The 14,418-nt window shown below is 45.2% G+C and overlaps 1 protein-coding gene across 1 annotated transcript; it reads right to left on the bottom strand.

Moving 5' to 3' along the window:
• Positions 1-12: 12 nt before the first annotated feature.
• LOC140122941 (cytochrome P450 2C19-like) lies at positions 13-13,352 on the bottom strand. The gene is made up of 3 exons (XM_072144185.1): positions 13,179-13,352; positions 9,919-10,081; positions 13-59 (listed from the first exon to the last, which is right to left on the bottom strand). The coding sequence occupies exons 1-3, from the start codon at positions 13,350-13,352 to the stop codon at positions 13-15; spliced, it is 384 nt and encodes a 127-aa protein (XP_072000286.1).
• Between the last annotated feature and the right edge of the window lie 1,066 nt (positions 13,353-14,418).

Raw genomic sequence — 14,418 nt, 5'->3', positions numbered from 1 at the left:
TGGGTCTATGTATTAGTAACAATGTGAAACACATTGAAAACCATGGGAGAATGTGATGCCTATGAGAACAAAATAATACTGTTACTGGTAGATGATACAAACTAAGATGAGTATCATGAAATAAGTAAGGTGGTTTGTGGGTAATGAATAAAATATGAAATATCAGGTTACATCTTTTCCATTGGTTGCCATTAAAGAACATGTATGGTTATCACAATAACTACGGCTACATGTGCACAAGGAGGAAGATGAATAAGCTCTTACTACAGTGTCGGACTGGCCCACCGGAGTACCAGAGGATCCTCTGGTGGGCCCTGGCTTAACCCAATACTGAACCACAGAAGTCCATCTGAAAACACCACAATTCAGGGTCTGCTAGAGTACATTTCCTGGGGAATAAGGAAAAATGGGCCCCCAAATTGATTTTCTCTGGAGGGTCTAAGGAAACCCAGTCCGACACTAGCTTACTTTTTATATATTAGTATTATTTTATACATTGCATAGTCCGGATATGATGGTATATTTCTTTATGCTAAGTTTTTTTTGTTATTTAATTCGAAAGCTATAAATAGAGATGAGCGAGCACTAAAATGCTCGGGTACTCGTTATTCGAGACAAACTTTTCCCGATGCTCGAGTGCTCGTCTCGAATAACGAGCCCCATTGAAGTCAATGGGAGACTCGAGCATTTTTCAAGGGGACCAAGGGTCTGCACAGGGAAGCTTGGCCAAACACCTGGAAACCTCAGAAAAGGATGGAAACACCACGGAAATGGACAGGAAACAGCAGGGGCAGCATGCATGGATGCCTCTGAGGCTGCTTAAATGCACGATTATGCCAAAATTATGGGCAACAGCATGGCCATGACAGAGTGACAGAATGAAGCTAGATAGCATCTAAAACATCCAATAATTGACCCTGACACTATAGGGGACGGCATGCAGAGGCAGCGGCAGCAGCGGCAGGCTAGAGAGTGGCATGGCGACATACCCTAAATGGACTCAGGCTTCAAACCAATGGGTGGCAGAGAGGAACCAAAGGAGGTGAGCAAGAAGCGCTCAAATAATATCGGTACATGATAAAAGTTTGCCAGTATATTTTGTGGATTACACATCAGGGTGGCGACAAAGTTAACATGAAAGCCATGAAAACAACCCAAAATTCTGCCTGACACAGCTCGTTTGATAAGGGGACCATGTATGGAGGCAGTGAACTAGTAGTAGATTAAAGGTGCTGCAGTTAAAACTATGTTAGTTGGATCTTGGCATGGAGCTGGCGCTCCGCTGCCAGGCGAGCTTTCGCCAATCCAAGCCCCTGTCTCTAGGCTACTCCCCAAACAGCACTTCTAAGAACCTTTTGTATAAGATCAAGTGTAGTAGCGTTCTTATAAGTTTAGGATATGGCGGGTGAGGGGAATGTAAACAGATGCGCAAGAAGCGCTGAAATAATATTGGTAAATGATAAAAGTTTGCCAGTATATTTTGTGGATTACACAGCAGGGTGGCGACAAAGTTAACAAGTTTGTTGTGGAAGCCATGAAAACAACCCAAAATTCTGCCTGACACAGCTCGTTTGATAAGGGGACCATGTATGCCTACAGTTCATGCCAGTCGCTGCACTGGCTGCCAGTCTCCTTTCGAATACAGTTTAAAATAATAACCCTCATCCATAAAGCTCTGTATAATGCTGCACCCCCCTACCTCTCCTCTCTTATCTCAGTCTATCGCCCAACCCGTGCGCTTAGATCCGCCAGTGATCTTAGATTAACCTCTACCCTAGTGCGGACCTCCCACTCGCGTCTCCAAGACTTCTCTAGAGCTGCACCAATTCTATGGAATGCTCTGCCCCGGACTATCAGACTAATACCTAACCTCCAAAGTTTCAAACGTGCTCTTAAAACCCATTTCTTTAGGCAAGCCTATAACACTCATTAACTGCATGAAGTTTTAACTCTTCTACTAACCCGTCCTGTGTCGTCCTCCCATCTGTTATCCAGCAACCAACAGGCACCAGACTTCTCTGCAGTCCCATTCACCCTGGACCTGGTATATAAGATGACGGCTGAGTGGTTCAAGCGACAGCAATTCCATTTATTATATTTTGTTCTATTCCCTAAGAAGAATGGCTTGACCATTAAATATTCTTTTACCTCGTGTTACCCCATCATCTTCATAAACCGTAAGCTCTGGCGAGCAGGGACCTCACTCCTGTTGTTCCATACAAATGTTGTGCTCTGTTACATTACATTTGTATTTGTTTCCTATGATTTGTAAAGCGCTACGGAATATGATGGTGCTATATAAATAAAGATTATTATTATTATTATTATGGAGGTAGTGAACTAGTAGTAGATTAAAGGTGCTGCAGTTAAAACTATGTTAGTTGGATCTTGGGATGGAGCTGGCGCTCCGCTTCCAGGCGAGCTTTCGCCAATCCAAGCCCCTGTCTCTAGGCTACTCCCCAAACAGCACTTCTAAGAACCTTTTGTATAAGATCAAGTGTAGTAGCGTTCTTATAAGTTTGGGATATGGCGGGTGAGGGGAATGTAAACAGATGCGCAAGAAGCGCTGAAATAATATCGGTAAATGATAAAAGTTTGCCAATATATTTTGTGGATTACACAGCAGGGTGGCGACAAAGTTAACAAGTTTGATGTGGAATGCCCTGTAATAGCTCTTGGGCGGTGTGCCTTTTATCGCCTAGGCTCAGCAGTTTGAGCACCGCCTGCTGTCACTTAGCGACGGCACTGCTGCTGTGCCTAGAGCTACCGACTGATGGCGCCATGCCCACGGATGGTAATTCGGAGGAGGAGGAGGTGGAGGAGGGGTGGGAGGAGGAGGAGGTATAGTAGGCCTTTGAGACCTGGACCGAGGTAGGCCCCGCAATCCTCGGCGTCGGCAGTATATGACCAGCCCCAGGGTCAGACTCGGTCCCAGCCTCCACCAAGTTAAGTGTAGTAGCGTTCTTATAAGTTTGGGATATGGCGGGTGAGGGGAATGTAAACAGATGCGCAAGAAGCGCTGAAATAATATAGGTTAATCATAAAAGTTTGCCAGTATATTTTGTGGATAACACAGCAGGGTGGCGACAAAGTTAACAACTTTGATGTGGAATCCATGAAAACAACCCAAATTTCTGCCTGACACACCTCGTTTGATAAGGGGACGATGTATGGAGGCAGCTATATGGACGACTTTTGGAGGTAGCAATGGAGACAACGTGTGGAGGCTGCTATGGAGACAATTTAATTTGGATAGTGCCTGTATGTGGCAGTCCAAAAAAGTTTTCAAACCAGAGGAGCAGGTAGGTGGCCCTCCAGAAAAATGAAATAGATTGAGTGCCTGTATGTGGCAGTCCAAAAAAGTTTTCAAACCAGAGGAGCAGGTAGGTGGCCCTCCAGAAAAATGAAATAGATTGAGTGCCTGTATGTGGCAGTCCAAAAAAGTTTTCAAACCAGAGGAGCAGGTAGGTGGCCCTCCAGAAAAATGAAATAGATTGAGTGCCTGTATGTGGCAGTCCAAAAAAGTTTTCAAACCAGAGGAGCAGGTAGGTGGCCCTCCAGAAAAATTGAATAGATTGAGTGCCTGTATGTGGCAGTCCCAAAAATTGTTTAAAACAGAGGACCGGGTAGGTGGCCCTCCAGAAAAATTAAATGCATAAAGTACTATAGCTAGAGCCAGTGGGCCCTGTCAAAAAATAGCCAGTTTCCTCTGCTTTAGTGTACAAAGAGGAGGAGAAGGAGGAAAATGAGGAGGAGGAGTGCATAAATCATTCAGGTTGAGCTTCCTTCACCTGGTGGAGATTGGAAATTATGAGAAATCCAGGCTTTATTCATCTTAATAAGCGTCAGCCTGTCAGCGCTGTCAGTCGACAGGCGTGTACGCTTATCGGTGATGATGCCACCAGCTGCACTGAAAACCCGCTCGGACAACACGCTAGCGGCAGGGCAGGCAAGAACCTCCAAGACGTACAGCGCCAGTTCGTGCCACATGTCCAGCTTTGAAACCCAGTAGTTGTAGGGAGCTGTGTGATCATTTAGGACGATGGTATGGTCAGCTACGTACTCCCTCACCATCTTTCTGTAAAGATCAGCCCTACTCTGCCGAGACTGGGGACAGGTGACAGTGTCTTGCTGGGGTGACATAAAGCTGGCAAAAGCCTTGTAAAGCGTACCCTTGCCAGTGCTGGACAAGCTGCCAGCTCGCCTACTCTCCCTCGCTACTTGTCCCGCAGAACTACGCACTCTGCCGCTAGCGCTGTCAGAAGGGAAATACTGTTTCAGCTTGTGCACCAGGGCCTGCTGGTATTCATGCATTCTCACACTCCTTTCCTCTCCAGGGATGAGAGTGGAAAGATTTTGCTTGTACCGTGGGTCCAGGAGAGTGAATACCCAGTAATCGGTGCTGGAATAAATTCTTTGAACGCGAGGGTCACGGGATAGGCAGCCTAGCATGAAATCTGCCATATGCGCCAGAGTCCCAACTCTCAAGAATTCACTCCCCTCACTGGCCTGACTGTCCATCTCCTCCTCCTCCAACTCCTCTTCTTCTGCCCATACACGCTGAACAGTGAAGGTCTGAGCAATGCTCCCCTCTTGTGGCTCGCCAACATTCTCCTCCTCTTCCTCCTCATCCTCCTCCACCTCCTCCGATATGCGCTGAGAAACAGATCTAAGGGTGCTTTGGCTATCAACAAGGGAATCTTCTTCCCCCGTCTCTTGTGACGAGCGCAAAGCTTCCGACTTCATGCTGATCAGAGATTTTTTCAACAGGCCAAGCAGCGGGATGGTGAGGCTGATGATGGCGGCATCGCCACTGACCATCTGTGTTGACTCCTCAAAGTTACTCAGCACCTGACAGATATCAGACATCCACGTCCACTCCTCATTGTAGACTTGAGGAAGCTGACTGACCTGACTACCAGTTCTGGTGGAAGTTGACATCTGGCAGTCTACAATCGCTCTGCGCTGCTGGTAAACTCTGGATAACATGGTTAATGTTGAATTCCACCTCGTGGGCACGTCGCACAACAGTCGGTGAGCGGGCAGTTGGAGGCGGCGCTGCGCTGCACTGAGAGTGGCAGCATCTGTGCTGGACTTCCTGAAATGCGCACAGATGCGGCGCACCTTCGTGAGCAAATCAGACAGATTGGGGTATGTCTTGAGGAAACGCTGAACTATCAGATTTAACACATGGGCCGGTCATGGCACATGTGTCAGTCTGCCGAGTTGCAGAGCCGCCACCAGGTTACGGCCGTTGTCACACACAACCGTGCCTGGCTTCAGGTTCAGCGGTGCCAGCCACAGATCAGTCTGCGCCATGATGCCCTGTAATAGTTCTTGGGCGGTGTGCCTTTTATCGCCTAGGCTCAGCAGTTTGAGCACCGCCTGCTGTCGCTTAGCGATGGCACTGCTGCTGTGCCTAGAGCTACCGACTGATGGCGCCATGCCCACGGATGGCAGTTCGGAGGAGGAGGTGGAGGAGGGGTGGGAGGAGGAGGAGGCATAGTAGGCCTGAAAGACCTGGACCGAGGTAGGCCCCGCAATCCTCGGCGTCGGCAGTATATGACCAGCCCCAGGGTCAGACTCGGTCCCAGCCTCCACCAAGTTAACCCAATGTGCCGTCAGCGATATATAGTGGCCCTGCCCGGCAGCACTCGTCCACGTGTCCATGGTCAGGTGGACCTTGTCAGAAACGGCGTTGGTCAGGGCACGGATGATGTTGTCTGACACGTGCTTGTGCAGGGCTGGGACGGCACATCGGGAAAAGTAGTGGCGGCTGGGGACCGAATACCGAGGGGCGGCCGCCGCCATGAGGTTGCGAAAGGCCTCGGTCTCTACTAGCCTATAGGGCAGCATCTCCAGGCTAAGCAATTTGGAGATGTGGACATTAAGGGCTTGGGCGTGCGGGTGGGTTGCACTATATTTCCATTTCCGCTCCAGCGTCTGGGGTATGGAGAGCTGAACGCTGGTGGATGCTGTGGAGGATCGTGGAGGCGACGATGGGGTTTTTGTGCCAGGGTCCTGGGCAGGGGGCTGACTATCAGCTGACACTGGGGAAGGAGCAGTGGTGTGCACGGCCGGAGGTGAACGGGCTTGGTGCCACTGAGTGGGGTGTTTAGCATTCATATGCCTGCGCATACAGGTGGTAGTTAAGCTAGTAGTGGTGGAACCCCTGCTGATCCTGGTTTGGCAAAGGTTGCACACCACAGTCCGTCGGTCATCCGTTGTTTCCTTAAAGAACCTCCAGACTTCTGAAAATCTAGCCCTCGCCGCGGGAGCCCTCGCCACGGGAGCTTCACTACGTGACACATTTGGCGCTGATGCGCCTGCTCTGGCCCTGCCTCTCCGTCTGGCCCCACCACTGCCTCTTCCAACCTGTTCTGGTCGAGGACTCTCCTCCGTCTCAGAAGCACTGTGTTCACCCGGCCTCTCAACCCAGCTTGGGTCTGTCACCTCATCATCCTCCGATCCCTCAGTCTGCTCCCCCCTCGGACTTCCTGCCCTGACAATAACTTCACCACTGTCTGACAACCGTGTCTCCTCATCGTTGGACACCTCTTTACACACTTCTTCCACTACGTCAAGAAGGTCATCATCACCCACAGACTGCGACTGGTGGAAAACCTGGGCATCGGAAAATTGCTCAGCAGCAACCGGACAAGTGGTTTGTGACTGTGGGAAGGGTCCAGAAAACAGTTCCTCAGAGTATGCCGGTTCAAATGCCAAATTTTCCTGGGAGGGGGCAGACTGGGGGGGAGGAGGCTGAGGTGCAGGAGCTGGAGGAGTGCCGATTTCGGTGACATGGGTGGACTGCGTGGAAGACTGACTGGTGGACAAATTGCTCGAAGCATTTTCAGCAATCCACGACATCACCTGTTCGCACTGTTCTGGCCTCAACAGTGCTCTACCACGAGTCCCAGTAACTTCAGACATGAACCTAGGGAGTGTAGCTCTGCGGCGTTCCCCTGCTCCCTCATCAGCAGGTGGTGTCTCACCCCGCCCAGGACCACGGCCTCTGACCCCTGCAGTAGTTGGACGCCCACGTCCCCGCCCTCGTCCTCTACCCCTAGCCCTGGGGTTAAACATTTTGAAAATGAAAGTTATAACTTTAATTTTTTTTTAACTTTTTTTTGTGTTTTTTTGTGTTTTTTTTTTGTGTGTGTTTTTTAGTTTTTAAAACCAAACGATGCTATCCTATTGCTATGGCTATTTTCTAGCCAAGTATGAAAGCACACTGCTATGCCAGATGAGATGACGCTGAGTTATGAAAAAATAAACCGGAAATGGCAGACTGTGCCTAATTGAAATCCAACCCCTAATAAATTTTCCCACTTCGGTCTTTGCGATGGATATGTGCGTCACTAAGCGCTAAACACAAAGGTCGCAAGTCTCACTACAAATTCCTCACAATTTGGTAGTAGATGCACTGCAGCAAGGCCAGCCACCAGCAGATCAACCAGAAATAAAATATATATAACGCTATTGTAGGCGTAAGTAAGCCGTTTGGATTCTCCTATGGCTATTTTCTAGCCAAGTATGAAAGCACACTGCTATGCCAGATGAGATGACGCTGAGTTATGAAAAAATAAACGTAAAATAAAAAGGAAATGGCAGACTGTGCCTAATTGAAATCAAACCCTTAATAAATTTTCCCACTTTGGTGTTTGAGGTGGATATGTGTGTCACTAAGAGCTAAACACAACGGTAGCAAGTCCCCCTGCAAATTCCTCACAATATGGTACTAGCTGCAAATAAAAAAAAAAAAAGTATAACGTTATTGTAGCCCTAAGAAGGGCTGTTGGGTTCTTGTAGAATCAGTCCTGCCTAACACTATTCTAATTGAACAGCCTAACGCTTTCCCTGACCAGCAGCAGCTCTCTCCCTAGCGGCATACAGACACAGAATGATCCGAGCAGCGCGGGCAGCGGCTAGTCTATTCCAGGGTCACCTGATCTGGCCAGCCAACCACTGCTATCGACGTGTAAGGGTACCACGTCATGCTGGGTGGAGTGCAGAGTCTCCTGGCTTGTGATTGGCTCTGTTTCTGGCCGCCAAAAAGCAAAACGGCGGGAGATGTCATTTTCTCGAGCGGGCGAAATACTCGTCCGAGCAACGAGCAGTTTCGAGTACGCTAATGCTCGAACGAGCATCAAGCTCGGACGAGTATGTTCGCTCATCTCTAGCTATAAACTTTTCAGAACTGGGTTTTTTCAGTGTTTTGGGTTCGCAATTTTCATTCCCTTCCTTCCATAAGCCATAATTTTTTTGATTTTTCCATTTACTTATGGGTCTTTATATCTTCACCATTTAATATTCTGTGCCATTTACATGGAAGCTGGAAAAAAATTACAAATGTGTTATAATATTAAAAAAAAAACTCTTTGGATCAATAAATACATGGAGATAGCAAAGTTAATATCAAAACTTTGCAAAATAATAAAGACCCGTTACTGTTCCAGACCTTGCCATTTCCAAGCTTGTAGCACCTTGCATGACCTGCTCAGCCATTCTATGTGTTAATATATTGATGACACCTACTGTCCAGAGAGTGTCTTTATACAAGTATGTCATGCTGTGTCTGCCACTAAGGGTTAATATCTGTATTTACTGGGTGGCTGTTACATTATGTATCTTCCTGTAGGTTGCCATTTTAAAGGAAACCTACCACCACGGATCTACTTATTAAGGTAGATCGGGTGGTAAGTGCCCCTATTGTACATGAGGATAGCACATTAAAGGGCTAATCCTCACGTCCCCTGTATCTTTATATAACTTTTATTCCCCTATTATGCTAATTTAGAGGCTACTGGGGCGTGAAGTAGCCAGAGCTGAGGCTACACGGCGCGGCTACTCCATGCCCCATTAGCCTCTTTGATCCTCCTACAGATATCTTCAATGTAGCTGCACGCCCCTCATCCGTGAAGCCAGAGTTCCGGCTTCGGAGCAGTGACCGAGCAGTGACCGGGCCTGCGTTCTGCTTATGCGCAGAATGCCAGCTTCATGGATAAGGAGCTGCGAGGAGCTGCACGCCGAAGATATCTGGTAGGAGGATCAAAGAGGCTTCTGGGGTGTGGAGTAGCCGCGCCATGTAGCCTCAGCTCCGGCTACTCCACGCCCCAGTAGCCTCTTTAGAAAATTAGCATATTAGGGGAATAAAAATTATAAAAAGATACAGCGGAGTTGAGGATTAGCCCTTAAAAGGGCTATCCTCACATACAATAGAGGCAACTTCCATCCAGATCCCAGGCGGATCCGTGGTGGTAAGTTTCCTTTAATGATTTTGTGGCATGCTCAGAATGTCTAGACAGAGGAAGTCTATGGGTGCAATTTATGCACCGCAAGCAATTGCAATTATTTTGTGATTACACCACCTCCACACCAAAGATCTCTGCTTCAATCTATGTCTTGGGTGTGCAACATAACTTCTGTTGGAGAGATAGGCACCTACACTGGGAGTGCCCTGGGGGGATTGTATTGTGAACTCTGAACTCATCGAGGACAAAAAACACAAAAGCGAGGTCAGAAGTCTCAAAGAAAGTGAATATGACACAAAATCAGAGTCAAAAGGGATAGTCAAAAATACAAAAGCCAAGACCAGAAAAACAGAAATATCAGAAGTATAGCAAGTCAATAGCAAACTGAAAAGCTAGTTAGAAATTTAACCAGCAGTGAACGAGCTGTGATTGGAATCCATATAGGTGGCCAAAGAACCTCAGAAGACCAGAGCGAATGTCTGTCCATCACTGTTGATGGAGCAGAGCAGAACTGCAGTGGAACTGGGTATGGTACAATTAGTCTTAATACAGCCAGCAACAGTAGCCACAGTTCACACTAGAATGTCAAGCAAAATACACAAAGACCAGACAATGCACCTTAAGCCACTTTCTAAATTATTTGATAAAATTTTTTAAAAATTACCGAATTCCTGGTTCATGTCTTCAAAAATGTTAATGTAGGGACTTTCGGAGAACTCATCCGCGTAGTCCACGAGAGCGCTCCTCACGGTCTCATATCCAGAGAGAACCACCATTCTGACACTACCCATCTGTATGCTGAATACAGGTCCATACTTTTGGGAAAGCTAAACATTTCAACAGAATTTTATCAGAAATTTGTGATTTAGATTGAAGGATACACATTTTTATAATTTGAATTTCCTTTTTTTTAGCTATACCTTTGACAAGTTGTTACAAGTTGAGTTTTACAAATAAAGAATGATATTACAGGCAGTCCCCAGGTTACATACAAGATAGGGTCCGTAGGTTTGTTCTTAAGTTGAATTTGTATGTAAGTCGAAACTGTATATTTTATAATGGTAAAATTTTTTTGCCCCAGTGACAATTGGAATTTCAAAATTTTTTGCTGTAATGGGACCAAGGATTAGCAATAAAGCTTCATTACAGACACCTGACAGCTGATCATTGCAGTCTGGAACTAAAGTAAAGCATTCAGAGACTTCACGAGAGGTCACAGGGGGCAGAGGGGTCCGTTTTTAACTATGGGCCATCTGTAAGTCGGGTGTCCTTAAGTAGGGGACTGCCTGTATTATTATTTTCGCATTCTGGATATTTATTCCCTATACACAGGCGACCACCCAACTCCCGTCTCTAAGGGCAATCAGCAGAATGAAAGATCCTGTTAGATGTCTTGTGTTGTCCACTTTTTACATTTTTTGTCCTCCACCCCCTAGATTGCCATGGGACGCCCAACAGGGTCCAGGATGAACCGATGCTAATGTCACCAACAAAAGGATGTTATCATTGATCATGTGGATAGGCCATAAATGTCCTCATAATACTTTAATGTTGAAACTTCTGCAGTATGTATTAATACATTAAAATAATAATCATCATCATTATAATTGTAAGAATTTAACTGTTACATTAAATTACATTTACTATATTTGTAAATATTTTTTTTTATTCTGGCTGAGGGTATTATAATAAATTACACCACAACGATTTATTTATTTTACTATTATTACGTACAAGATAGGGTCTGTAGGTTTGTTCTTAAGTTGAATTTGTATGTAAGTCGGAACTGTATATTTTATAATTGTAACCCAAGACAGAAATTTTTTGGTCTCTGTAACAATTGGATTTTAAAAATGTTACATTGTCATAAGAATCAGGATTATCAATAAAGCTTAATTACAGACACCTGTGATAACTGTTATAGCTGATTATTGTAGCCTAAGGCTAAAGTACAGTAAATTACCAACATCCAGAGGTCCGTTTGTAACTAGGGGTCGTCTGTAAGTCGGGTGTTCTTGAGTAGGGGACCACCTGTATATATGACATTATTTATGTTATTTATTGAACATTGCTATAAATGACACTTTTCATTCTATATGGGTGATATTATTGTAAATATTTACCTTTCTAATCCACTTTTAATGACTGTAAGTGAGCCGAGTGTTAAAGTTCGTTATTAGTTATTAGGAAATACATAAAAATTACCAAACATCAGAAATCCTTGCAACTCCGACTTATACTAAGGGTGATACTGATGGCTGTGTGGATGGCCCTCGGGCTACAAAACTGTCCACCAAGTTGGATATTGTCCTGAAGACATAATGGGGCTTATTTGCGAAAGGTCCCGCAGCTGCATTTTCATCGGGTTTCCCAACTTTTCGTGGGATGGCACCGGGGTTTGTGTCGCGATTGCGCTGGCTTTCACACGACGCAAATCGGGGGGCAGGCCGTCGGCCGATCCGACGGATTCGGACAATGTGCGGGATTTAATATTTAAAATTGTGTCGCAAGCCATGCACTTACAGTACATGCACCGGGAAGAAAAAGGTGAATTTCGGTGGACCTGATCGAGGAAGCGACACATGCAGGATATCGGGTACTCGGAGTGAATCGCAGCAGAGTTCATCCTTGTCGGACATTCCGGATCGGGGATCGTGTAGGGACTGGGTATGTAAATGTGCCCCAATGAGAAGTAGGTTCTTGCACTCCTCATATAGTATGACAAGTAATCTTGTTTCTGGTACAGGTGGTCTAAGAACACCCGACTTACAGACGACCCCTAGTTACAAATGGACCTCTGGATATTGGTAATTTACTGTCCTTTATCCTTAGGCTACAATAATCAGCTGTAACAGTTATCACATGTGTCTGTAATGAAGCTTTATTGTTAATTCTGGTTCTTATGACAACCCAACACTTTAAAAATCCAATTGTCACACAGACCAAAAAAATTCTGGCTGGGATTACAATGATAAAATATACAGTTCCGACTTACATACAAATTTAACTTTAGAACAAACCTACAGAACTGATCTAGTACGTAACCCCGGGACTGTCTGTATTGTATCTATGTAGTACGTTTGATTCTGGTAATGGATCTATGCGGTAGGCTTGGATTTGATTTTGTACATATGTAGTAATGTTTTATTCTGGTCATGTTTTTAAGTAGTAAGTGTCAAATCATGTAAAAATAAACTGGAAGGGGGTCACAATCTTCATACAGCCCGATGTCCTTGTTACCTATGACTTTCCCTTGGATCCATGTACTGTATAGTTGCCTATATTATCATACCATTATTATTAGAATTTGCCCCAATATAAAAGGGTTCTGTCAAAAGCCCCCGCCCCCTCCCACTGAGTACTACTGTACTGTTATTACTGCTGTTCCCCTGCTGCTGATATTTTGGGGTTTCATCTGATGTTAAGTTTTGGGTTTCTTTGCATCTTCAGGAGTTTTGATCATACATATTCACCTCCTTTAAATAATTATGGTTGCAAAAATACCAGAATTGTGTTGATAAATTACAAAAAGAAGAGAAAATGTAATAAAAGTGTATAATGGTCTCTATGTGCAGATGCACCAACAATCCTGGATAATATATCTGGAGCAGAAAATTCACACTAAATTTTGTAACAATACTGACACATATACTTATATCTTACAACCCCAACCTTCATGTTAAGCCACGCCTTTTCTGCTAATCCCTCCCCAATTGATTTGATGCAAATTAAGCTGGAATCATGGTGCATGACACTTAGTACGTCTCCCCCATACAGTATAGATGACACACGCTGAACTCTAAAATTCGGGTTTCCAAGCGGTTACAAAACGGCAACTTTCAGAGTAAAAACCCTGGATTTGCAGTTTTGCGGCAGTCAGTGAGGGATAGCTTGTACATCACTGCAGTAAGTACACATACTTACCTCCAGGAGAGTTTTGCTGAATCTTTTAAGATTTACAATGTGCAGATTCCCAATAACTGGCAAAGTCCTGGGACCTGGAGGGAAGTTTCTCAGCGGAGCCTGGGAGGTCCATACATTGTAACGCTTCAATATGCAAATTATCACCAGAGCTAATATGGTGATACAGCAAGACATGGCTCTTATGGTGGATCACATCCACAAGTACAGAAAAATTCTACATTTTGATGATCTTATGGTCCTTTGCTATAGTTGGCTGGACTCACACTTATCTCTCAAATGATTAACCCTGTTCTCGGGTTCAGGATCATTGCATTTTACACTCTCCGCACCAGCCAACTCCTAGTTATAAAGACACAAATGCCAAAAACAAGAGGAAAAAAACATAACATACAAATCGTAAAAGTTTATTTCTAAAGTTGCTCTTATAGTGAAATTATCACTAGGTGTCAGTAACATCCTGTATCATTTAGTCCATAAGTCAGTGATGGCGAACCTTTTAGCGGTCGAGTGCCCAAAGAGACTCCCCAAACCCCCCTTATTTATTGCGAGGTGCCAACCAAAAATTAAAGCAGTAACTTACTGCTCCCTGTTCTTCAACAATCATATTGGCCTCCTGAGGACAGCAACACAGTAGAAAGATGGAAAATTTGCATAATTTTTGCTTCTTTCCAGTGTCCGTCTGTATACAGAATCGTGGGGCCAGCAGGGGGTCCTCCATAGATAATTCGGCCCTGTCTATTCATTCTCCCTCTTCCTACAGTCCCAAGTAGCGAAGTAAGTATCAAAATATGACTGAAAGCAGCAACTTTTAAGTTGCTTGGAACTGCAGGAAGATTGGTTCGAGTCTTGTCTGATGTGCTGGGGCGGTGGCCCGGGTGCCCACAGAAAGGACTCAGAGTGCCACCTCTGGCACCCGTGCCATAGGTTCGCCACCACTGCCATAAGTTATGGGTAATAATAAGAAATGATGCAGGGAATCAGTGTTGAACTTGTTTACTGGGTACAATAATTTGTACAAAAGCTTCTTTTGGGGATGAAGATTCAAGACGTCTCTGGCACATTTGTAAAACAAGCTTTCCTTATCAGTCCGATGAAAATGAAAATAAGTTTTCCATGATGGGACAAGGAAAGCAACACTTCTTAGCTACCTTATAAGGCAGGCACTGCTTAAAGACAAAGGATGAGATTTCTCGTCACGATTAGTCAGCCATTTTGGCATTTGGACACTCTATTTCGTCAT

This window comes from Engystomops pustulosus, chromosome 3, assembly GCF_040894005.1.
Source record: "Engystomops pustulosus chromosome 3, aEngPut4.maternal, whole genome shotgun sequence".
Taxonomy (NCBI): Eukaryota; Metazoa; Chordata; class Amphibia; order Anura; family Leptodactylidae; genus Engystomops; species Engystomops pustulosus.
The sequence above is the reverse complement of the archived record's forward strand: the minus strand, read 5'-3'. Positions and strand labels throughout refer to the sequence as shown.